The 26,572-nt window shown below is 39.6% G+C and overlaps 1 protein-coding gene across 1 annotated transcript in view; it reads right to left on the bottom strand.

Annotated features, from left to right (window-relative positions):
- Positions 1-10,423: 10,423 nt before the first annotated feature.
- pgbd5 (piggyBac transposable element derived 5) overlaps positions 10,424-26,572 on the bottom strand; it is a 32,281-nt gene continuing 16,132 nt past the window's right edge. The window contains exons 5-7 of the mRNA XM_005474260.4: positions 17,054-17,251; positions 16,265-16,370; positions 10,424-15,259 (exon numbers count right to left, since the gene is read on the bottom strand). Of these exons, the coding sequence (XP_005474317.1) occupies positions 15,064-15,259; positions 16,265-16,370; positions 17,054-17,251 (500 nt within the window). The 3' untranslated portion in view covers positions 10,424-15,063. The remainder of the gene's footprint in view (positions 15,260-16,264; positions 16,371-17,053; positions 17,252-26,572) is intronic.

Below are 26,572 nucleotides of genomic sequence, written 5' to 3' on the forward strand. Positions count from 1 at the left end.
CTGCTGTTAGCCTCTGTGAGCTGTTAGCCTCTGTTAGCTGCTGTTAGCCTCTGTGAGCTGTTAGGCTCTGTTAGCTGCTGCTACCTGGTGTTAGTGAAACTTTCTTTGAAGTTCATAGCACATTGTTGGACTCAGACACTTAGCAAAAATAAACTTCCGTACAGTGTGAGAATGAAATCAAAATGTTTATCAGAGTGTGATTTTTAGAGCACTGAGCCTAACATTAGCTATTAAGTACCTGTTGTTGTTTAACTGGCTTGTTGTCAGCTATCTGAGGATGGGAGGGTTGCATGTCTAATCTGCTAATGATAATTAATCACGACAATAATTGGAATAAATAAACATTTTTAAAGCCTTGACCTCAGTTCAGGAGATGAGGCTTAAGGTGAGGAGGAAGAGGATGGCTATTTAATAGGATGCTGTTGCATTGTCTCTTTCTTTTGCGTTTAGGCTTCTTTAGTGAAGGGTCTCTTCTGATGAGGTATGACTCTTCATATCTTGATTCTGAAGGCGCAGACATGAATTAAAATTTACCCACACCGCACATGAACGCGTGCTTCTCCGCCTTTAGTGTACTACATATGTGACCAGTGCATAAAATGCAATTACACAGAACGGTAATGCCCAGTGAGGCAACATGGCAGCTTCCACAATCAGGCGCATGCTTCTGTGTATTTTTAATCCATCAATTCTATGCTTATGTGATATATCACTTTATTGAAAGATGTAATATGTAGTAAACATTGTATATTTATGATTACAATAATTTTTTTATATTAAAGAAACAAACTTTTTTGTTTACTTCTTGTTTTGTGTTATTTTAAGTTTGTCAGTCATCTTTGAAACACTTTAAACTGCACTAACCAACAAGAAAGGTGATATATAAAAGTAAAATGACTGATTCGTTCACTGACTAATAAAATTGATTGCTTTAGACAGAAAACGACATACCTGAGTTGTTTTTCAGTTTACTTAACTTGTTACTCTGGTTTATGGTCTATGATTCAAAGTTTAACGTCTTTTCAGTCATGCATTACTGCAAATGCATAAATCACAGAATTGAAAAGAAAATCTGACATCATGTTAAGCCTCAGAAATCATGTGAGGTTTGGGTACATTCTCCCAGTTTCAGGAAGCATGTTTATGAGAAACAAACTTCATCACACCTGTAGGAGGTTCTGTCATTTATATGCTTAAATAAGCTCTGGGATAAGCTGTTTGAAAATAGTGCCTGCTGCTGAACATGTATGCAGATGAAACTGTACTGATACTCCGATGAAGTCAGTTTCATAATAATTATCACTTGTTCATTCATTTATCTATGACTTAAGCCCGTATAAAAAGCGGTTTGGTAACCTTACTGAAACCACACATGTTCAGTAATTATGATGAAAATTAAGATGACACATTATATGATGTTATTTCTTTCATAACTAAAATATTTTCCATATTTGTCATTTTGTAAGGTGTTAGGTGGGGTGTTGTTAGATTAACTGGTAAATCTAAATTGCCCATAGGTGTAAATGATTATATGTCTCTTTGTGTTAGCCTTGTGGCAGACTGGCAGACTGTCCAGGGTGTTTCTTGCTTCTCACCCCATGGCAGCTGTTCCAGCCTCCCCGACCCTGAATTGGATAAGTGGCAAAAAATGGATGGATAGATGGAGCACTGATATATTACATATCACAAACTGACTAAAATCTGTGAGTAATCTTGTGTTGGCTTGACAGCTAGTGTGGGAGTCCAATGTGACCAGAAATGTTAGGAAAACGTTTGTCCAGTGAATAGACGAAGAGGTCTGAAATGAATAAATTCCCATCACACCAACATCATACTTTTAATTTTAGCTTATATTTAGCTCTGACCTGGAGGTGTATTTGCAGTGGGAGGCAGAGTCCAGTATACCACTGAGGCCATTCAACTTTGTTCAGTAAGATGTTGTATTGATATACACTGGTAATAGATATTCAACTAAGTGATTAATAAAGACAGTTAAACAAGCTATTTTTTTACTGGTTTCCATTAAAAAGGAAGAAAGCAATGGGAAGAACTCTATAACTGGCAGCAAGTACACTCACATGCACACAGACATGCAGACTCTTGTATCTAAAGGATAAGCACATAATTCTGTGTGAATAGATGTTACATAATGAAAAGATGTTACTATAGCTTGTCCTAACTTGTCTGACTAGATACTGCCCAGTGCACATATTCTTAATGTGTGTGTTTGTGCACGTGAGCGATGGATGCATCAGGCAGGTTATAAAGTTTCGTAGGAGGACAACCATGACATCTGCTGTATGAAAATAATCAACCCCTTCCACTGCTTCTCATTACCCCTCTTTCCTCCCCCCGTCTTCCGATGAGATAAAACATTATCCTATTATACGATGAAGGCCTCTATCATGCCTGAATCCCCCTGCTGCTGCCAAAATATCCCCAAACACCTACACACAGTCACTGAACACATGGCTTAGGCACACACACACATAGAATCACACATCCCCTACCTCTCAACCCCCTCCTTCTCCCTTCTTTCTTCTTTGGCAGCTGTGCGTCATTTAAACAATTTTCTATGAAAACTGGTATTCATAACTGCTGGTCATGATTCCACCCTTGAGTACTACAAACATTATAATGGTAACAGTTAATCTGTATGGTCCTGACCCTGTCCTGTTGTTTAGCTGTGACCTGAGTGGGAGAAAAGAGGCTCCCTCAGCTCGGAGACATACAGCTGGGAGCCATTGTTTCCATGAGAAAAGAGTTGGTCTGAAATCTATCTATCTATCTATCTATCTATCTATCTATCTATCTATCTATCTATCTATCTGTCTTACGTAGTTATGTAGAAACCTAACTCACGAAGTGAGTAGTGATTCATGAAGGAGCAACCACAAGGAAATATGGCAGATAAGTGTTAGATCCCCTTTCACACACTCCTCCACCCTTCTGGAAAAAGAATACATGCAGCTTGCAGAGAGTTTCTCCACACCTTTGTGCAAAGAAGAACACAATATTATGAAGTACTCCTAATTAGCATCATCCCTGCCTGTGTCAAAAGTCCACCAGCAGCCTTATCTAGCTAGGCTCCTTGAAACCCAAAGGCTGTGTGTGCGAAATCATTTTTCATGTCAAAATAAGAGCATGACATTTACCAAACAGTTCTCTTCCAGGCACATGTAAGAGTGTTGCAATAGGGCAGCAGCTGGAGTATAAAAAGAGAGTGGTTAATCATTGTGTATCACCCAGAATCAGCTTCTTTCTTTGACAAATAACTATATAACCAACCGACCAAAAGAAAAACAAAAAGCTTTCTGATGACGGTGTCTCTGCGTGCAGTTACTCTATCCAAAAATAGCTGCACTACGATGGTGCGTCCATCGACAGGTGATGCCTCATGACGTGAAGGTGACCCCACGAGGCAGGATATGAATTGAAAACCATAAATATAACCATTAGAGCACTGATTACAACATAATGACATACATTAAAGGTGTGGGTGAGTGTGTGCAGGGTTAAGAGCTTGATTAAAAGAGGGTGGATTGAGAATGTCATAACTTTGCACACACAGGGTGGGTGGAGACTGCAGACATTGTGGAGACAGAGGTTATATACTTGGTAGAGTGTTTTCTTGTGAAACTCTATTGTGTGCCTGCTTTTATATTTTAGTTGCGTAATGTTTAACGACATCTCTGAAAACCATAGGTCTGTTTACACTGTAATGTAGGAAGAGGTGTACTTATAGGTGATATTTATGCAAGGACACAAGAAAGTGCAAAACACATTTTAAACACATTTTAAACCCTGAAGTCTTGTGTTTTTCCTCTTTTTTATATTTTATCTGAATTTTTGCATTTTTTTAAGTTACAGTTTTCTCCTGTCTTTGTGCTGGTTACACAGATGAGCTTTACTGAGGCCACGAGCTGGTCTCATAAGACACTAAAAGTGTTCTTTACAAGTTAGCTGGAATTTTGATTCTGGATACCGAGCCTAGTTTCATTTCTAATACCTTGGTAGTTGGAAAATACCAACCTTTATATTAATATATCATTTATTTCTTAATGAAAATTAGTAGAACATTTGTATTAGTAATGTGCAAATTTCATTTTGATCTGATACCAAGTAAATACAGAGCCAGTATTACCAATACTTAAATACACTAACCTACAAAGACAGCTTATATCAGCATATCATATGAGATCAATCATTATCATTATCAAATATCAAATATCAAATAATGATATTTGAATTGATTCGCTTGCCTTCCATTTGTATACACGCTAAATACGAAAAGCATGTGTTTATGCACAATCTGTGCTTTACAAATCAAAGTAAATATTCTTTTGGGATTTTTTCCAGCCATCACTGCCAATAATTCATATTTACATTATAACATTTGCTGCAGAAACATTTAAAATGACACCTATACCCTAATTACATGTGCTCAAGTGCTATTAAGGATCATCTTGAGATGGTTCTCTGTGATTATCTATATTTTGAAGGCAAACATTGTGCATATTTAGACCACATCATTTATCTTAAAGCTTTAGTGATAGGTTAATCTGCAGATTCTTGTTATTAATATGAAATAATATTAGGGTTAAGCCATTGAAGGGTCACCGGGAGGTCATGAGAGAGGTGCAACAGTCAGTGTGGTCGTGGTTTGGAGCATTTCAGCCAGTGGTGCTGGGGATCTTGTCACAACTGATAGAATCATGAACACAGAAAAATACTGTCACATTTTAATTCATGATGCAATACCATGTGGAAAACATCTGTTGGTAGTTGCTTCATTTTGTAGCACGACAATGATCCCAAACACGCCGGTGCAGTTGGAGCATATATGGGCATAAAGCATTCACACTATGAGTCATGGATTGGTCTCCCCAGAGCCTGGACCACCACACTACAGAAGCAGTGTGAGTCGATCTTGACAGCAAATGAAACAAAAGGTAGCCAGCATCCCCCCCAAAATTTTGATTGTCCCTTTAAGAACTATTCCTGAAGACTTCCTAAAGAAATTACAAGAAAGCTTGTCTAAGAGATTTCAGGCTGTATTGAAGAACAAAGGAGGTCAAACCAAGTTTTAACTTTCACGTTAGAATTGTAAAAACTGAGTTTTGGCCTCATACTGTTTGTTCATATATTCTTGCAGATGTTTCAGCAAATCCCTTCACCTGTTTCCAATTTTCCTTGCAAAATAAAAAATTGAAACGAAGGCTGTGTCAAGATTTTTGCACAGTAATCAGAGTAATTTTGAGAATGCAAACAATAACATGGATAAGAAAACTGAAAATAACTGTTGTGCTACATGGAGAACAGTAAAATCTATAAGATTAGCTTAAAAGTCAAGGAGCTTTGAAAAAGATGGGGAAAAAAAGACGTACACACAAACAATGGCAAACAAATATATCTTCAAATTTAATGTCAGTGTTGACTCTAGTCTTAGATTTGAGTAATTTAGAACAAACTAACAGACAATAAACAGATGCAGTTCCAAATGTGTGATTCTGAATAGTGAGAATGTGAACTTTTGGTTTAATTGATGTATTTTGTAATCTATAGTAACTAAAACATGAATTCAGCACTTTAATTTATATCCAGTTCTTCTACACTATGGTTTTGGTACGTTTTGTGTAATAAAAGACTTCCACTGCTATTTATTGCTATTGTTATTATGAGACATTATTACTGATTGTTTTCTGGAAAAGAATTATAGACTTCAAGCAAACTCTAAATTCTGCTAACAGTAAGGAGATAAAGATTTAGCAGGCATTGCTGCTATTTTCCCCCATTGTGTGACCCTTTATCTGTTTGCATCTTCACAGCTCAGGCCTCTCCTGTGTTTGTCCACCCCTGGGAGCTGTTCGCGGTTGTGTGAACCCCAGAGACAAGCTGCTGCTCAGCGCTCAACTCAATTGATCTCCCTATTGTGTAACTGCTTCCCCACAGGCTTCTCGGTCTGTATAAATTATTATGATTCATTCCTTCAGGCATGGGAGAAAGTCATGCCTGATTCCTTCTCCACCAAACTGTATGTTATTTCCCCTTTCTCTCTCTCTGTTTTCCCCTCATACACACTCATACTCCCAGTAAGGGGTAGAAATAATATTTTTCTTGAAAACTTCTTGATCTCAGCAGATGAGAAAACATGACACTATTTTTGCCAAAGTGTTTCTTCCTGAAGGTTAAGTTACCTCCAGCTTCAGGAGGTCAGCCAGACAGTCTGTTATTGAGCATGTCATCAATAAGGCGCAAAAATAATTCAATTATATAGTCTCACTTTGGTTCTCAGTCCAGTTATAATGCATTTACCTTCAGTGCTGATCAATAGGCCGATGGTGAGAGTCGCTATGGAAATTGAGATCTGCTGCCCTCTACTGGATTTGTCTCACATTACACCATTATTTATATATTTTGTTGTTAACAGCGCAGTTCTTATGCAGGGTATTCAGCTTTTCTACTCAGTTGAACACATTTACACTCACATTCAAACTGATGGTGACATTGCAGGTAACTGAGGGTTCAGTACTTTGCCCAAGCATACTCTGACATACCAAAAGTCAGGGATCAATTCCCCAACCTTCAGACTGGTACACCCGCTCTACCACCTGAGCCACAGCTAATCCAACCATGTATTGTGTTAATGTGGAAATATTGCAATTCTTTATTATCAGGCTATTCTCACGACTCCCTAAAAAGCTTTCAGTTGATCCAAAAAGGCTGCAATGAGAGTTCCAACAGCAATTAGAAAGACAGATCATATTTCTCCCATGCAAGCTTCTCTTTACTGGGTCCCAAAATATTAAATAATCAGCCCCCCTTGAGCTTATAGTTAGAGATGAATCAGGTGACCCTGAACCCTGTGTTAGTTATGCTATTTATAGGCTCAGGGTGCAGGGGGACAACCTATGATACACTGAGCACTTCTTCTCCACTCTCCTATAGTGAAGGTTTGGTCCCTTTCTCATTCCTCTCATCCTTCAACTACTTTTAGGCTCTTTAACCTTGCAATTCTAAAGCACTTTGTGGCATCTGTTGTGGTGAATTGGTGCTAAATGCATAAAACTGAATATAAAATTGAATTGATTTTAGTTTCTTTTTGATTGATTTGTGTTGTTATTTATGTAGCTGCTCTTTTGTCATACTGAGTGCTGTTTATGTGCTGGTATTGTGGACCTGCAGTGCTCTGCACAACCATACCCCCCCCCCCCCTCCTTATTGGTATGCCCAAACCCTTAAAAGTGCCTCAGACTGATGTAGGGATGGAAGTCTTGCATTTATTCTGGTGCAGGGGCAGTTTTTCCACACACTCTTCCCTTCCAGTTTCTTCACTTTTGCCTTGTCAATCCGATCAGCACTTAATATGTGAAATGTTGCTGTGGGGGCTTTACCACTCTGCAAACCTCCTCTGAGTACTTTATGGAAGAATTCGTGTCAGGTTTTGCCACCTAATCTGCAGAGAAAAGCAGGAATGGGAAATGAGTCTGAGTCTGCTCAAATGTTTTTGAAAGCCGGAGGGCTGAAGGTGAATTTATTGAGTTTCAAATGACTTTACAAAATCATTATTTTTGTAGGGAAAACAGGAATATTTCATTTTTTACACGACTGAGTAAGACCAGACGAGATTATCACAGTCTGCCTTTAAGTAATCCTATCTCTTTACCACTGCTCTTCTTTCAAAATCTTATTAAATTGTCATGGCATTTAATTTCAATAACTAAATACTACTAAATCACAGCAGATACGAAACCATCTGTGTGACATATGAGACCCATCAGTTTTTCCCATGTTGTATGTAATTATGTAAAACAGTTCCCATGACATACCTTCCATAAAAACAAGTCTCCTGACAGGACATGTTTGCCAAACCAGAAACATTTAGTACATATTTTGTGTGGAACTTTCGGCCCTGCCCTTCTTGAATTAAAAACTTTGGAATAATGGATATGTTTATCACGAGTGATGCCTACTGCTCATATACCTCCTACCATCATTGTGGGATAATTGGATTCAAACAGTGGCACTCTAAAGGAAGCATAATAGTATAATAAACCAGCTCTTTGACAGTAGGGGAATAAAATCATTTGCTCAATTACAAAACCAATTTGCACTTTCCCAAATTACTTTCTTTTGCTACCTACAACTAAGGCACTATATCCCAAGCCTGAAGAGAGCAGTGGGTATTGAACAATGTTTTATTACTGCAACTGGAAAATATCTGCTAAGAACCATATTCTCACACATATAGAGGATGCTAGTAAATAAGATTGCAGAAAACACTCTCAACAAAAAAATAGAGGGGACTTTAATTAAATTTGGACTCTGAATTTGATTGAAGGATTAAAATGTGTGTGTGTTTTTTTTAAAATCTGAACATTTTGTAAAGATTCTCCATCGCCCTTGTTTTGGAGAAACTCCCGATTCATAGGTGATCTTTTTGCATGTCTTGTGGAACAGTGCTCCAGAGGTGTTGGCAGGATATAAAAGAGGAGATTGAAAAAATGTTGAATGTTATTCCTGTGGATCCTTTAGTGTTTGTACTTGGAGTTCTTCCTCAGCAAAAGAGCAGGGGTCTGTACTCTGTATAATAAAACGGATTGCCAAGAAAATCATAACTGTTAGCTGGAGGAACACTAATCCAGTCGACACAAAGACTGAAACAAATAGACACAATGAGGTACATGACAAATGGGTATGGATACAATTCTCTCAAAACAGTCATAATGCACTTGAATGTATAAGTCCTTTAATGTGACTATGCTCAAATATTGTCAGCTTATATATATTCAATGTCTACTGTTTTGTACAAGATTTAAATAAAGCAAAAATGAAGATAGCGTGTGGATTAAATGGCAGTATTTATATTTATGTGGATAAGATGAGACGGAACAATAAACAGGTGAAATGCTGCTAAGCGTTGCACATAATTTATTTTGTTCTTTTGGCTGCTTGAAGCTTTGGCAGCTTTTCAAACTGAAAGAAAGATACTCACGGTGAGGCTGACAGTGTGTATATGAATGAGTCCTTGGCAGGAACAGTAGGAGCTGAGTAAATCCACAAAGTGACAAAGGGAGCAATGCATGGGCGAGTCTGTCTTTTACAATTCAAACAGGAGATCAGACAAAGTGAGAAATGGCATGAATATGCATCCCATCAAAACCAAAAACAAAGTGTAGTGAGCTGGCTGTGTAGCTTGCAGTTCTTCTCAATCACTTTGGTGCAGTTCTCACATTGCAAACGTCATGCTCTCTAGTCTTAATGCAGTTCTCATGTTAGCCTTATCACAGTGTTTTTTGTGCATGCTGTTACCATTAAAGATATTTGTTATTGTGTTTACACACTTCTCATTTGAATCTCACAACTCATCAAAACAGGTGTTACGTGTGTGTGTGTATATGTATATGCTATTACATTATTATCCTGGGTATTACAAGGCTAGATCCCCTTTTTCCTTCAGTGCTGCAGGGAGTTGCTGGAAACATTCCTCAGAGAATTAGTTCCTTATTGACATCATAGCATCACATAGTTGCTGCAGTTTTTGCTATCCAAATTTCCCATTCAATCACATTCCAAAGGTGCTCTACTGGACTGAGCTCTGGTGACTGTGAAGGCCACTGTAATGTAGGGTTTTTCCAATCTTCTGTTGTGCAGTTTGTTGTGTCAATGCGAAATGTAGCCTCAGTTTCCTGTTGGTAGGTGATAGGAGTGGCCCCCAGTGTGGTCTTCTGCTGCTGCCCATCTACATATAGGGCCAGTGTGTTGTGTGTTCACAGATGCTCTTCTGCATACCTCATGTATAACGAGCGGCTGACTGAGTTACTGTTGCCTCAGCTCAAAGTAGTCTTGTCGTTCTCCTTTGACGTCAAAAAGGTATTTTCACCAAGAAAACTGGATTTATTTTCTCCTTTTCAGACCGTTTACTGTTAAACCTACAGATGGTTGTCCAAGAAAATCCCAACAGACCAAATCTCTTAAGGAATGTTTTCACCACCTCGTGCTGATTTGATTGAAAACACTAATTCAATGCTCTTGATGAGTTGTGAGATACAAGTGAAAAGTGCAACAACACAATAACAAATATCTTTAGCAGTGAAGTATGCATAGAAACTATAGCAGTATGTATAAAAACAATGAGAAAGGCTAATGTGTTACTGATTTGAGAATTGCATTAAGCGCAGTGAGAATGACTTCTGATTTGAAATTTCTTTATAAATGGATTGCATTAGATCCAAATGAAACTCTGTGGAAAAATGAGATACAAGTCAGGCTCTGACGCACATTTGACGCATTCCTTGTGACTTACAGTTACCTGAAGAATAATAAGCTTCTCCAACTCTTTAATGTGGCACTTATGAGTGGTGTTTTAATGAAAACACATTTACACGACAACGTTGTACAGCTCATCACCACACACATTTTAGAAAGTTATTTGGTCCAGCATACACCGGTTATTACATTTGTTTTTTAAACACAGCCAGCTTTAACATTACATGCACATACACACATCCTTCTGGCACTTCTGTGAAGCTAGATAACACTTAGCCCACAGTAATCGCTTATGCCACATCCTGCAGCCACCATTTCAAACCAGAATCATGGGAAGCGGAACATTTTTACCACATTTTGGTGCTTGGTAATATTGTTATTTCTGACATTTTATCTGGAAATAATAGCGGTACAACTCTTGCAAAAAAGCTCCTGATTAGAGCAATAAATGTACAGTGGTTTGAAAGCACCTGATAAGGGTATAGAAGTACTGTATATATGCTGTTTGTGTGAGTGAATATATTGTACAGCAGTTAGTTATGAAGCCCTGAGGTCAGTCACTTTAAATCTTTAACATGTCCAAAGCTATCGCTCATCAAAATGCTTCAGTATTACATCTGTCTCACAGATAGCGACAGACATCTGTGAGACACTGTGTGGAGATGATAAACCAGCACACAACGCACAAACACACATGAAATGAGTCTGACTAATTTCATGTTATCTTTTTGTACATAATTTACATGCAGTTAACGTTTGGGCAACATTTTTTCTTCCTGACGAATCCACATGAAAGGCAAATATTTCTGACCTGATGGCTCCACAGTATTCCCTTCTTTATCATTTACATCTTGTTTTCTCACATCTACATATTATGTCTAGGTGTATGATCATTAATGGAAGATATCAGACTTAATTCAAAAGTGAAAAGACACAAAACACTCACATGTTTGTAGTAAGACCCACTGTGTTCTGGTTTAAGTTTTTTAAGGCTTTAAATGCCAATCAGATGTCAAGATTTCTGGCCTTAAGGGGCTTAGCCATACCCTTTTCTCCAAAATAGCAATCTATTGACAGTGACTGGGATGTTTTATTATTATTTATTAACAGATAAAATGAACGCCTTGCCATAGACTGGTAACCTGCCCAGGATATACCTCACTTTTTACCCTCTGACATCTGAGACACACTCCACCCTGCAACCGTGAACTGGATAAGTCAAAGAAAATGATGGAGAGATGCATAAAGTTAACCAATACATTAGAGCCTGTCTAATCTATTAATGGTCTTGAAATGTGTTCAAAAACTCACACCTTACCCTTGCATAATAGAAAAAAACTCTATGAACCACAAGTGCTCAGCAGTAGCACTGTAATAGTAGCAAGAGTTACTTTGCATTTTCGGTGTAAATGATGCAAAATGCACAATTTGCGTTATTAAAAACAAAATCCATCTAATGGTACAATTTACTTTCATTGTTTCAGGTTGGAGAGTGTAAATTCTGAGTTGCCAATGAATGCAGCACGGTGGCAGACTGCTTCTACAATGTCCACGTCTGTATTTCATGTCGATATTATGATACACTTCAAGTGAATGGCAAACTACACAACAAATCTGTGGATATCAAATATTGTAATCAAAGGAGGAGTTGACAAACATTTGACACAACAGAAGAGCCTGCTAAGATTCAGAGTGTTACTTCGGGGTGAACAATGCTACAACATTCAGTGGGTTTCTCACACACACACAGGCAAGAGTAACGGCGACAACAATGCTTTGGATTAGTGAAAAAGATTAATAAGAAATCACAATCTTGAGTGTCAGTAAGAGTGTGATTATGGACATACACTCACAGTAATTTGTAAACAAAATATACACAGACGTACAGTACTGCACTTTCTCTAAATCTACAGTGGAAGTAGAATTCTCTGTTTTGGTTACAGTCATTAAATTTCATTCGTATATCATTGGTGTATTTTCTTTTAATACAATCTATTTCATGTATCTACTAATATTTACAAAAATCATCTGTGAGAGCAGAGAATCATTTATTTTTTCAATTTGAAATCAAAACTAAAATTATTATTTAATATGTGTGTTGCTAACTTTATAGCTCTCCTCAAAGTGCAAGACTGTGACGGGGGTGGGACCAATTCGCTCAGCAACTCTGCTTTACCAGCATAAAGACTGTCATCATACCAGTATATGAATACACACTTTGAACCATGCTGATGGGGCAAGCACGCGCCGACACCTTTCACTTAGTCTTCATAACACGTTCCTGCACAACAATAAAGTGTTGACCTTGTCCTTGTTAAAGCTACAGACAGCAGTGTTATAGCCTGGGGGGTGTTTTTGGCTCATTTACTGAATGACAGTTGAACATATTGAAACAACATGAAATCCTTTACAAATTTTGGTTATTTGTCCACAACAGAATGATTCTTTGTTTGCCAATGAACCCGTATAACAGCATCAAAGTGGCGCTTGAACTTTAGTTGTTAGTCTTTCGTAATGGCGTGTATGCCTTTACACCAATTAGAGTTTGAGAATATGTGAATTAAGCTCTTGTAAGTACAATCTGTTGTTCAAATCAAACGGCATCCTCACTGTCACTTTGTATTGAATGTAGACTGTATTTCCCTCACTTTTGCTTTCTGGTCTTTAGGAAAAAAAAAAGTTTGAAACAAAGTTTTCAGGGGCTTTAAGAAAGTTTCTTTCTGTCGTGTCTAAACTCTTTAGCGTGGGATGTTGTGAACTGATGGCGTACTGCAAATTATTTAGCACATTTAGCCTGATGACTAATCACTATTGTCTAGAATTTTTAACAGTTAAGTGTATGTGTCTTTTTGTTCGAGGCAGGTCAGCTTTCTTTATATTTAGTTTTACACTCCAAAGTAAGAAGCTTCATGGTGTTTGGTTTAACATATTCCTCTCAGATACACGATCAGGTTAGCATAAAGGTGTAATTCAGGAGTAAGAGTGCTATAAAACACATTTATAGAGCTACAGAGTTACAGCAGGTTGTTAGAAACAGGCAAAACCTGCAAAGGGAGACGTTTTTTTGTTCTGCATTGTGCTATCTACATTTTCAGTCATTGAAAAGAAGTTGGGAAAAACCTTTTGGAAATGACAAAGATTAGGAACACACTTCTAGTCGGTCATTCTGATGAAAAATTAGTTTTCAGCGTCTCGGTTTACCGTGGTGTGATTTGTGAGGGCAGAGCATTATTCACTGACAGACTAAGGTTTTGGGACGTGCATTTTTCAAAAATGTGCTGAGAAATAATGTTTGGTGAAATGTGCCAAAAACAACTGAGAAAAAGAATATAATTTGTTCAAACATTTGTTTTGTTAAGACGTTTTATAAGCCACCAGTGATTTAGTTTTTGCTTTCTGGACCTAAGCGCTGCCAAGGAATGTTACCCAAACCCCTGTCCATTGGCCAAGATTATACTCATTGCCTAGCAACACTGGCTCATTTAATCGAGGAGATTTGAGCATGTTCTTCCTTGCAAAGCTAAAGTACACTAAAGTGTAATGAATCACATGATTATGACGAGTTTCCTGCCAAAAAAAAAAAAAAAAAAAAAAAAAAAAAGTGTTCTTGGTACAAAAGCGGGACGCAGATGTGACAGCATTTGTTGTTAGAGTTGTTGTTAAAGACCCTGAATGCCTGTTTTCTATTCTATTAATTGCTTCCTTTGTATAGGCCTTTCAATCCTACAGAAAAAAGTCACATATATATATATATATATGTGTACCAATCAGGATTGGGTAATATTTGCTAACAGTTGTGGAGTTGTTAATTTCTGTGGTCAAATAAAATCAACACCTACACACACAGTTAACCTGAGTTCAAGAAGCAAACTCTTTGATAAACAAAACAAAACCTAGGAATATGTTTTCCTAGCTTTAACTTTATTGCCGTTTATTTCATATTACTTATTACAATTAAAAAAACTGGAAGCAGGAACTTTTTAAAGACTCTTTTTGGTCTTTTCTGGGAGGCTGTGAAGCTGTGGCACACTGCTGGGTGTGGCTTTATAGCGACTGACAGTCTTTCTCTCATAGGTACAATATGCAGCAACAACACATCTGGGTCACAAAAGCCATACATTTACATCCTCTGGCTCAATGTCGCACACACAAACGGCAGTTTCCACTTACTAAATACACACGTACAAATTTTCAAAACTCACCTGGAGCAGAAATCATTTTCACACCGAACAAGTAAACATCACAATCGAGATTCTTAACGCATGCAGCGTGTGAACACACCTTATTCCTGGTTTACTAAGACTTTGTTACAGGTGTTTTTGCAGAGTGTAAATATTGAGCTACATGTAGCCTTTCAGCCTGACGGTTATGGTGTTTGGACAGAAGTTTCATTCAGGCTTGTATAAATAATTTAACTCGTTAAAACTTGAAGCTGACATCATTTAGGAGTGAAATCTTCTTGCTTTTCCTGTTCCATCATTCAGCTCTGCTTGTGAAAAAGCTCCTGTTGACAAATCCTTAGTAAATCTGCGGGGTTAATGATTGCAGTCGAGTCTCATGGCTCACGATTATTGTGTAGTATGCAGTTGTGTGTTAATGAATATTTACAGAGCCACAAAAACCACTATAGGAAGAGAGAAATAGGCTTGGCACTGCTTCAGTATTATCACATAGACACAGACTGCAAAGTCTGTAAGGTTGAGCGTGAATGTATGTGTGTGTGTGGGGGGGGGTTGTGTTAAGTATTTTTGTTGTGAGCTCCTTCTGTCTTCATCAACCTCCTCCTTCTCTTCCTCACTGCGTGGGGGAGCAGTCGTCTAGATCAAGCAGCTCTCTGACCAGTCTCTCTCCAAACTGCGCTCGACTGTAGCGTTTGACTGTGTAGGCGTCAGACATCTTGTATAGGATGTATGCGTTGTTGATGGCAATACTGATGCTCAACCAGAACACCTGTTGCCATGTCTTGTTAGGCTTGTGGAAGATGAAGTACCTGTGTGGAGAAATTAGCCGATTACTGCTGAATCTCTTTACAAAGAGTTAAATAATATGGTTTCGTTTGACTATCTATAGTTATTGTCCAAAAACATATGGGCCCAACACATTTTTTCAATTTTGTCTCTGGGTTTTTAAATCAAACAATCAAGATGTGAATCAACAGATAACTTAATGAATGAAAATACAGTGTTCACAACAAGGTGCAAACCACTGGTTACAATCAAGAACAAGAAGGCCAAATAAGACTATGCCGGAAAACATCTAATCGAGTTTGCAAAGCTCTGAAAAAATATATTTGGACAAATTAAACCAAGAGAAAAGTATTGAGCAAGACAGAACAGCTCATGATCCAACCTCATCTGTCAAACATAGTGGAAGTAGGGTTATGACGAGGCCATGCATGGCTGCCAGTGAAACCAGGTTACTAGTGTTTATTGATGAGATCGGATTCAAATTCAGACAAATGGTGAAGAATTGATCGGACAGTGCGTCACAGTGAAAAGGAATAATGGCCCAGAGCATACTGCAAGCGCAACCCAAGAGTTTATCAAAGCAGAGAAGAAGGATATCCTTCAATGGCCAAGTCAGTTACCTGATCTCAGTCCAATACAGCATGCTTTTTACTTATTAAATTCAAAAGTGAAGGTGGCTGCAGTAAAAGCCTGGCAAAGCATTTAATGGCAAGAAACTCAGCATTTGATGAAATCCATAGGATGTAGACTTCAGGCAGTCATTGACTGCAAAGGATTTTTATCCAAATAATAAAAACAATCACCACATTTGAAATAATTTCAGTCTGTTTAATTACTTTGAGCCTCTGAAAATCAAGCACTACATATAAAAATGTGTGTAAAACCACAAAATCTAATGTAACACTTTAGTCAAAGCCCCCTGAATTAAAGCTGAAAGTTTGAAAACATCTTGATTGTTTGATTTAAAATCCACTGCCGTGTAAAATATTCTTGGTATCAAGTGATGTTGTGTAAAACGGCGCACATACTTGCTATACTTGTCGTCGTATTTGCAGATGTAGCTGAGGTGTGCCGCAAAGGCCTCAACAGCCAAAGGACACGGGATCTCCCCGCTTTTCCTCTTAATGATCAGCCCTGACACAAACACAGTGAGTGAGAGGCAAAAACTAGACCCATTTAAACCAATTATCGTATAATTATTGGCTGTACTAAAAATAGAGGTAATAGTTGCAAAATCCATCAATTAAGTACTTTAAGCACAAAGTGAAAAACAGTCACCTACATACACACGCAGAGAGGAAAGGAAAATCAATGCCGGATGATAACGGCCTAACTTTTCCTGCTTCACTGCCACACTCTTCACTCAAAGAGCACCATCGCAAACTGCAACCTTCATTTAGAGTTAAAACCTAACAAAACTGGTTAATGAAGAGTGGATTATGCTATAAGACGAAGGGAATATCATGATTTTTGCCACCTCCTGGAAATGGATTAACACGGATTAGAAGCTCGCACTGATTCTCCGTGACATAAATGCTTAATGATGTGCCAGTTTCTCTAGATGGTGACTTGCATCCACAAATGACAGTACAGTTAGACAAAGTTTCCCCCCCAAAAACCTCCTAATTCTTAAAAACTACAACCAAAAGTCTTTGTTTTTGTGTTTTTCTACTAAAATTAATGGATTTTGTGCACTGAAATATTTGAAACATCATTAATTCTCTTAATAATTTCTAATAGTAAGTTCCTTTTATTTAATTCTAGGAAAAACAAAGTTTCGTGTAGTGGGGAAATGCTTTGGGAAATGATCTTCTTACCTTTTTTTGTTGGGGAATAGGCATTGGCAAGGAACTTAAAGTGTCCTTTGTTGTACCAGCTGATGAGCGACATGCTGCCTTTCATCATTATGCGAGACTGGCCACGCTGAGCAGGCGTGGAGCCACAGACCAGCATGCTTTGCGGTAAGCCTGTACAGTCGCTCTTCCTGGTGCTAAGCAAACCACAACAATAGATATCTGAAGAGGGACACAGAGACAAATAAGATGATCGTGGCAAATAGCAAAACCTGCAGTTCCTAAAATGACCACTTGAGGGTAAAACCATGTCATCAACTATTAACAAGGCATTAACTCAGAAACATTTGCAGAACTGTGCTGCAGAAAACAAAAATACATTTTAATTTGAAAATGCAGTAGATATGATTCATTGTCTTTTTCCTATAACTTGGCTGTACAAAGCAGGCAGGAAATGCATAAAAAAAAAAAAGAAAAAGTCAAGTTTGGATTTTATATTCTCCCAATCTTCAGGGTTGAAGCAGATGTGCTCCAGGCGACAGTCCTGTTTACACTTGACAAAGATAATCACACCGTTTCATACCAGTGACCCCCCCCATCTGTCCAACCATCTGGAAATAGTACTCATGGGTGGTCTTAAAGGTGTAGGTGCGATCACCCTTCCACAATAAATATGCAAAGTCTTTGAAACTGTCCTTTCCTGGACATTTGATTACTAAAAATCTGTAAATTAGGGTTGCTCTAAGGTTATATCCCACGATACAGGTGCCAGAGCTTTTCCGCAAAAGCTTAGGGAATCTTGCAGCCATCATTTCTCCACTTTTGAGCTGTTTCCATGGTTATTTGAGGAAGGGTTGTTTTCCAAACTGCAAAGGTCACTAATGGCAGTTCCACGTGCTTTCTGACTCTTGGAGAACTTGCTGTTTGAAGCCTCTTTGATTTTCGACAAGGGGAATATACTGTCGTGATAAAATGGACAATGTTGCAGTAGAAATAAACATGAACTTAAAACACCTGAGTTTCCTAATGTGTTCTCAGCTTGTTATAATTCTAGACAAAGGGGAGTAGCAATTTTAATACATAAAAATATTAATTTCACAGTACTCGATACAGTTATAGATCCAGAGGGCAGATTCTTAATCATTAAACTATCTATACTTGATAAAAAGCTATGTATTGTAAGTGTATATGGTCCAAATGTTGATGATCCCTCATTCTTTCACAGTTTTTTCAGTGCACTCTCTGAACACTTAGATGGCACACTTGTTCTTGGAGGCGACCTCAACCTTGGACTAAATGAAGAAATGGATAGGCTCAACACAGCAGGAACTCAGCGTAATTGGCAGTCCACAAATATAATCAAACAGTATATGAGCGACTTTGGTCTTTGCGATGCATGGCGCTCCCTTCACCCCACCAGTAAGGAATATACTTTTTTCTCACATGTTCATCACTCCTACTCTCGTCTGGATTATTTTTTGGTCAGCAGCTCACTGCTGAGTGACATTTCAGACACTGAGATTCACCCTATAGCTGTCAGCGATCATGCTCCTGTATCTTTAACACTAATGCACAAGAATAATACTACGCCAAGTAAAAACTGGAGATTTAATACATCACTGCTTAAAGATGAAGACTTTATTAAATATTTTAAAAAAGAGTGGACTTCATATTTAGACTTTAATGACACTCCCGGAACATCAGCTTCTGTTTTATGGGAAGCAGGGAAAGCTGTGATGAGAGGTAAAATAATTTCTTTCTCATCACATAAAAAGAAAAAAGAAAACAAAAATATTCAGGAATTCGAAAAAAACCATCAAATCACTAGAAGAAGCCTACGCGTCCCACCAAGATCAGGAAACACTGAACAAAATACGCAAAACAAAACTAGAATTAAATGAGATAATTGATAAAAAAACAAAATTCTTAGTACAAAAACTACGCTTACAAAATTATGAACATAGTAATAAATCCGGTCAATTTCTAGCAAACCAGCTAAAAATAAATAAATAAAAAACAACTATATGTGCTGTTCAAGATTCATCTGGGAACACAATATATGAACCGAAACAAATAAACAACATTTTCAGGGATTTCTATAAAATGTTGTATTCACCACAAATAAACCCATCTAAAAAGAAAATTGATCAGTTTTTAGACAACATAACTCTCCCAAAATTATTATACACTCAAGCAATGGCACTGGATTCGCCACTGACATCAGGTGAACTCCAGGAAGCCCTGATAAGTATGCCCAATAATAAGGCTCCAGGTCCAGACGGCTTTCCTGCAGAATTCTACAAAGAATTCTGGACGATTCTAGCACCAGTTTTTTACAGAACGTTGTTGGAAATCAAAGAAAAGGGCAGACTTCCATCAAATATGAATTCTGCAAACATTAATCTCCTGCTAAAACCAGGCAAAGACCCTGTATATCCCTCAAGCTATCGTCCAATATCCCTTATAAATGTAGACCTTAAAATAATCTGCAAAGCTCTCTCGAAGAGACTAGAGAAAATAACCCCCCTCTTAATTCATCCTGACCAAACTGGTTTCATAAAAGGTAGGCACTCATCAACTAACACACGTAGATTACTTAATTTGATAGAATACTCATACAGTAAAAATCTTGAAACTACAATATTTTCTTTAGATGCAGAAAAAGCGTTTGACAGAGTTAACTGGAAATTTCTATTTGCAACTTTACATAAATTTGGTTTTGGATCTTCTTTCATCAACTGGTTAAAAATATTATATAATTCCCCAACAGCTTGTGTCAGAACAAATGACCAGACATCCTCCAGCTTCTGTCTCCTGAGGGGCACCAGGCAGGGATGCCCACTCTCCCCTTCACTGTTTGCAATTTTTATCGAACCACTAGCAGCAGCAGTTAGACAGAATTCAGTAATTAAGGGCATAAAATGCAAGAACGTGGAACATAAAATCAGCCTTTATGCGGATGATGTGTTACTCTTTCTCCAAAATTCACAAACCAATATCTCTGGGGTGACTGAACTGATAAACTCTTTTGCAAGAATATCAGATTACTCAATTAACTGGTCAAAATCTACAGTCCTTCCGATTAATTGCTCCTTCCATAATTCCTCTTCTACTCCATCTGCAATCGGGAAATATAAAATATTTAGGTATTAATGTTTCTCCCAAGCTTGCAGATCTAACTAAATTAAACCATATCCCACTTTTAAAGAAGGTAGAAGGTGATCTGGCTAGGTGGAAATGTCTACCCATATCACTCATGGGAAGGGTTGCCGCTATAAAAATGATGGTATTACCAAAAATAAATTATTTATTCTCAATGATCCCAACTAAACCGCCGCAAGATTGGTTCAGATCTCTAGATTCATATAGGTCCATATTCCTATGGAAAAATAAGCCCCCACGTATAAGCTTAAAAACACTACAAAAGACCAAGGATAAAGGAGGATTAGAACTACCTAACTTTCAGCACTACTTCTTAGCCAACAGGCTTCAGTTTATCTCAGGATGGCAAAAACATACCCTCTTAGATGAACCTTGGCTAGATGTAGAACAAGCACTTTGCAATAATCTAGAGATTTCAGATCTACCATTTATCAGCTCAAACATCCAACGACATGAATGCTTCAAAAGCATCAACATCAGCTCCTCTCTGACAGCATGGTGGGAGTTTCTGAAGCTGACTGAGTCTTCATTAATCCCATGCAAACGTACACCTATCTGGAACAACCCTGACATATTACAAAACAATAATATGATAAACTTTTCAGATTGGAGTAGTAAAGGAATCAAATATTTAGAACATATACTAGAAGGAACAGAATTTATCTCATTTGACAGACTAGTTACACAATATGGGATCAACAAGAAAAGATTTTTAGAATATCAACAAATTAAATCCATAGTAAAAAAGAGATTTAAACCGGGTCAAGTTGAACTACAAACACCACCAAGTGTGGTTCAATTTCTTACTCTTAAAACCCCCAAATTACTATCCAAAATATACAGAATGCTTTCTAAAACAGATGAATCAATATCACTTCCTATTGCAAAATGGGAAGCGGATTTATCAGTTAACTTTGACCAAAACTTCTGGTCTCAGATTTGCTTAAAAACTTTTCATCTAATTAGAAATCCCAGTCTTCAATTAATTCAATACAAAATACTACATAGAGTGCACTATACAGGTCATCGGATGTTCAAGATGGGCTTTACGTCTACCAACAACTGCTCACACTGCCAAACCAATTCACCGGACAATTATATCCACGCACTTTGGTTCTGTCCACCAGTTCAGAAGTTTTGGCGCGAGATATGTGAAGACTTATCAAAGTGTCTGAAATGTAACATTCCAACTTCCCCTTTAGTATGTTTGTTGGGCAGCTTAGATAATGTCACTCCGGAAAAGAATATAGCCCATATGGTTTTCACTGCCCTATGCATAGCCAAGAAAACAGTCCTCATGAACTGGAAAAATAAAAATAATCTTAATTCTAACCAATATAGAAATTATCTATTAGATCACATTAGTCTTGATACAGCCTCTGCCACCACATCAGATCAATTGCTCTGGGCTCCTTTGATCAGCTCCATCACCTAGTGGGGGTGGGGGGGTCTTAGTTTGGTCCCACCTTCACTGTTGTGATTGGTGTGGGGGTAGGGACAGGCTTAGGGCATCGGGGGGTTCCCCGGGAGCATCTTCCTTGGGGGGCTCAACCCGGGGTAGCGGTCATGGCCAATTAGGGGCTCTGTTGGCTCTTAGGTGACGGTTTCCTCGTGGCTGCGTGCAGCAGGGCTAGGGGAGGGTCTGTGCTGACGGACGTGGGTTACTGACCTGGTAGCCTGGCTGCCCCTGGGTGGGTCCGGGATGGGCGTGAGGTTCTGGGGGCACTCCGTCTCTGGGCTGGGGCCCTGGCCAAGCCTCAGGGGCTTGGGTCCTGGTTGGTGTGTTGCCGGGGTTGTGGGCGGGTGGGTGTATGGGGGCCCAGTCCTGGCGCAGGGTGCCGCCTGTGCATCGAACCACCTGGGGGGCTCTTCAACTGGTGGGGAGGTTGTCACATCCTGCAGGAGCCTTCCTCTCTTCAGGAACTCTCTCTGCAGGAGGGGGAGATACAGGAGAGGTGGAGGAAGATCTCAGCCTGGGCGTCTATTGTCTTGTGTAGTCTGGAAGATGAGTGGATGATGGGGTGGGTGCAGTTTTCTCTGTGGTGGGGTCAGGTGGACTGTCCCGGGCTCTGTGGGGCCGGGCGGCGCTGCTGCACTGGGCCCCGGTCTGGATGGGCCTGGGCCCCCCTTTCCCTGGCGGGTTGCAGAGTATGGGGGTGCCTACTGGGGTCAGCGGGGGAGCTGACCCCAGGGAGGGGTCACTTGCCCCTCCCTTCCTTCCCTCCCCATCTCCAGCTGCCTCCCTCTTCCCGCTCCACCACAATCACCCACACATGCAGGGCCTTGGGGTAGGGGTGTGTCACCAGGGTGCAGAGGAGACATCCCCCCCCCTCTGTCCCCTTCTGGCTGCCTCTGCCTCAATTTTATCCCACAACTTAGACATTCACATTACTCACACTCTCATTACACATACATATAGGATCTTGGGGGTGGGCACGCTACACGGATTCCAATCACCATCAGGGTGTACACCTCACCCCTGGCGTCGCTGCCCACCTCTCAATTTTAAATACACGTAGACATTGAGGGCTAGCAGGAGGGGCTATACGCTTACCTGCTGCTCTGGCAGGTAGCTCCATGCCCTCCTGGGTTTTAAATGCACCTTAGAACACACATACATCAACACTACATATGAGCAGGTGGAGGGAGGTTTGGAGTCTTCCTACACCCCCGTTCTCTGCGGAAGCCGTCCGACTGGGGTCTGGAATGTGGTGCCTCCCTGCTGCTGCCGAGTCGGGGCGGTCTGCTTCTCCCCACCGCAGGGAAAAGGGTAACACCACCTGGGTCTGGGCGCAGTTTCAGCCTCCAGGGGCAAGGGTACCTACACCCGGGGCTTAGAGTACGCTTGGGGAGTGTGATTGTGTGTACAGTGTCTCTCTATGTCTGTCTCCACGTTGGGTGAGTGTTGAGAGCATGAGGGTGGGAATAGATGTTTGTATCTGTGTGTGCCTGTTTGTCTGTGTCTATATGTCAGGTTGGGTATCAGACCCCACCTCTCTGGGGACATCTCAGGTCCTCCAAGTTTTGGAGGCCCATCTCCCCCCACCACTTCCCCTGCCGGTGGCAGACGCCCTCAGACATCGGTGCATTGGTGGTTCTTTGTGTCCGGGGGTGGGCGCCCAGGTACCCACCGGCTCACTCCTTGGCGGCTGCTTATCGGGGCATGGAGCCTGGGGCTCGCTCGGGCCACTTCGGGGATGGGGTGCCCTCGGCCTCTCGGCCCGGGGCTCGGTCACTCAGGCACAGCTGGCTGCCGGCGGAGCTCACGGGCACGTCACTGCAACCCCCACCGGCTTCTGCTCCGCGGCTGCTGAGTGACCCCTCATCTGGGACTCTCCTCAGCTCTTTCTGGGATAGTGGCGCGGCTGCCCCTCTGTTGGTCTTCCTTGGTCTCTTGTGTTCTGGGGGCCTCTGGATGTCTGGAGTTTTGATCTCCTCCATACCTGCTTCATGCCCTGGAGGTCGGGGCAGTGGCCCCCCACACCCTCTAGCAGATCATTACATGAAGGAACCTTTTAAAAACAAGCGCGTTCATGCTCACAGGTGTACACACGGGTGATCACACACACAAACTACACCCTTTTGGGCTCCTAGCTCAAAGCACAATGTGCGCTGTTGATCTCACGTGCTGCACCATAATGTTTAATATTTAGTATTTACTGTCATATTCCCACATATCATTGTGATCTTGTTTATTACTCTCGTCTTCTTCTGCTTGCTTTCTTTTTTCTTTCTCAACAGGTGATCCAGGTGATCGATATGTATTTTTTTGTCTGCTTATTCTGTTGGTTTTTGTTTTTTGCCCTTTTTCCCCGTCCCTCTTCTCAGGTTTTTTTTTTTCCTTTCCCTCTTTCTTTCTCCCCTTTCTTTCCACCAGTCAAGTCTGTCCCGTATTCAGCAAGTGAAAATAAAATAAACAATAAAAGGTGAATCAGATGGACCATTACGGCAAGGCTGGGATGGTCCATTTGGTAAAGTAAATCCGTTGGGCATCTCTCTTCGCCTTTAGACAATAATTCTGATGGCAAAAGAACCAAATAGGACAGGTTAAAAAAAAAAAAAGAAAAAAAAAGAAAAAAGAAATAAACATGTTTACATTCTCTATGGATAATTTCCCCCATTCATAGCCAGTGTCTGGAGGTGAATTTTTGTATAACCCAACCGTATATATTGTACTAAGGCTTAAAATGACTCATAATTAAGGGCGAACCAGCTTGGGATGACATGTTGCTTCAGGCACAGCTGGCAGCTATCTGCTTCGTGCCACCTCAATTTATTTTTACTGGACCTCTTCATTGTGCTTGTGATGTTCTTGCCTTTTGATGCATTTTGGACACAATTATCCGACAAACTGGCTTCTGAGCAGACAATTGTACTAATAGACAGTTTCTCAAAAGACTTCTGTTGTATGAAATGAATGCTTTTTTTTTTGCAGTCTTGATTGGACTAAACAAATCTGTCAGCTAGAGCTTTCGGGAAATTGCTATGGGGATTAGTCATTTTATCATACTACACTAAATTATTGAGTGATTCTTTAAGGAAAAAAAATGAGTCAACAATTAAAGTCAGGAGTGATTGTTAGTTGCAGTGATTTTTGTGCATCTTTCTTTCCTGAAACTTTCTTTTTTTTCTTACGTTGATGAGCAGACACAAAACATCAACGTAACGGCTGACTGCCGCTGATTTGGTCTCCATTTGCAAACTGATTTCTATCTGTGTAGTACAAGCACGCATGTCCACAGTAAGTACTGCGGAGTAATATGGAGTAATTACCTCAGCTAATTAATCCAGCAAGATAGATTTGAAGGAAAGATGTCAGACGATGCATTCACAGGCTCAGAACTGGGTTTTTTTGGGCTGATTCAACTAATTAGAAAAAGAAAATGATGATTATATCTGCAGTCTTCATTTTCTTGACATAATGAAGCTCCGCTTGGTTGAGTTTAAAATTGCCCCCCCCCCAAAAAAAAGAAAATGTAAAAATGAAAACTTGTCAGAGGAGCTGTTGAGCTGAATGTTTATTCTCTTGTTGCGTTGATTGTGTTTAGCTTTTATAGCATGTTCACATTATTCCACTTTTGGTATTAATGTAAAAGATGCAAACAAAATGTATAATTTCACATTAAAATAAAAATTTCAGAGTATCACAGCTGGATTGACAGTATTAAAAACATTTAAATCACAATATCTCCTAACAAAAGCATTGGTTTTATGACTCCCGCTGATAAACTACCACAGATTATGAATAAAACATACTGAGAGTGGCTCAAACACTTTTGATTCAGATTTTCATTGTCAGGTGTTTGAATGAAGTGTCCGGTAAAGTGTCCACTTTACCTACCTATTGATTTTTCAAGCTCCAACAAGGCAAAACGCTCAATCTTTCATGATTTACTATGCAAGTCAAAAGGCAATAAACACCCTTTTGCAGTGCATTGCAGACCTGTAAGGATCGATGTTGAGCACTATTTAAAAAAACATCCATCCTAACAGTCACGACAATTCATTCAATTTTTTAATGCTACACTCACATTAGGTAAACCAGTTGGAGACTGTGGTACAATCACACTTGGTTTGATTGTAGTGGTCTGTGACCACTCGTAGTCATTTGCCACTTACAAAGAGACTTTGCTGTATCTGCTTCAGTCTGCTGTCGGTTTGTGACAGAATTGCATCAAGTTGGCAAATACATGCAATCTTTTTACGATAATACAGGGATCAACTATGTCAAATTGCCAAAAATCACAAATATGTTGCATATCTACCTACCAGTACACAGAAATTCACATGAACTCGTTAGTTACATACATTCAAAGTCCAGCCTGAACCTCGCTGGACGCAGTTGCTGCTAGACAGCAATTTAACTGCAAAGTCGCTCGCCACACGTGTTTTTATCTAGCAAAAACAACCCGAGTAGAACCAATTGCAACTATCTGAGTTGACATCTAGTGATGTTTCGAGCACACCTGCTCTTAATCAGATGATGGTCTGATGACCAAAATCACTAGAAAGAGATTGCAGACACTCGCAGATTGGCTGTGTGGAGACGATGCAATCGCCTTATAATGTTTCACACTCAAAGGAAAAATGTGTTCCTTTAACTCAGATTAGTTAGCTTAATTGCTAGTTAGCTTTAAAAAATGCATAATTTGGGGGACTGACAAATTTGGTGAAAGCACTGTTGAGAGAGTAACAAATGCATCTGTGTAATTTAGCAAGTTCACCCTCAGTGTATGGATAAGAGATGAAAAAAATAAATTATTCGACATGCATACTGTCTGGCTTTGTAGTTTTATCTTAGAATAGAATAGAGAATACTGCTGTCCTGTGTGTGCCGTTTAGCCTGGGGATGGTATAATCACACCATCATTAAAAATGAAT

This window comes from Oreochromis niloticus, linkage group LG13 (genome assembly GCF_001858045.2).
Source record: "Oreochromis niloticus isolate F11D_XX linkage group LG13, O_niloticus_UMD_NMBU, whole genome shotgun sequence".
NCBI classification, from domain to species: domain Eukaryota; kingdom Metazoa; phylum Chordata; class Actinopteri; order Cichliformes; family Cichlidae; genus Oreochromis; species Oreochromis niloticus.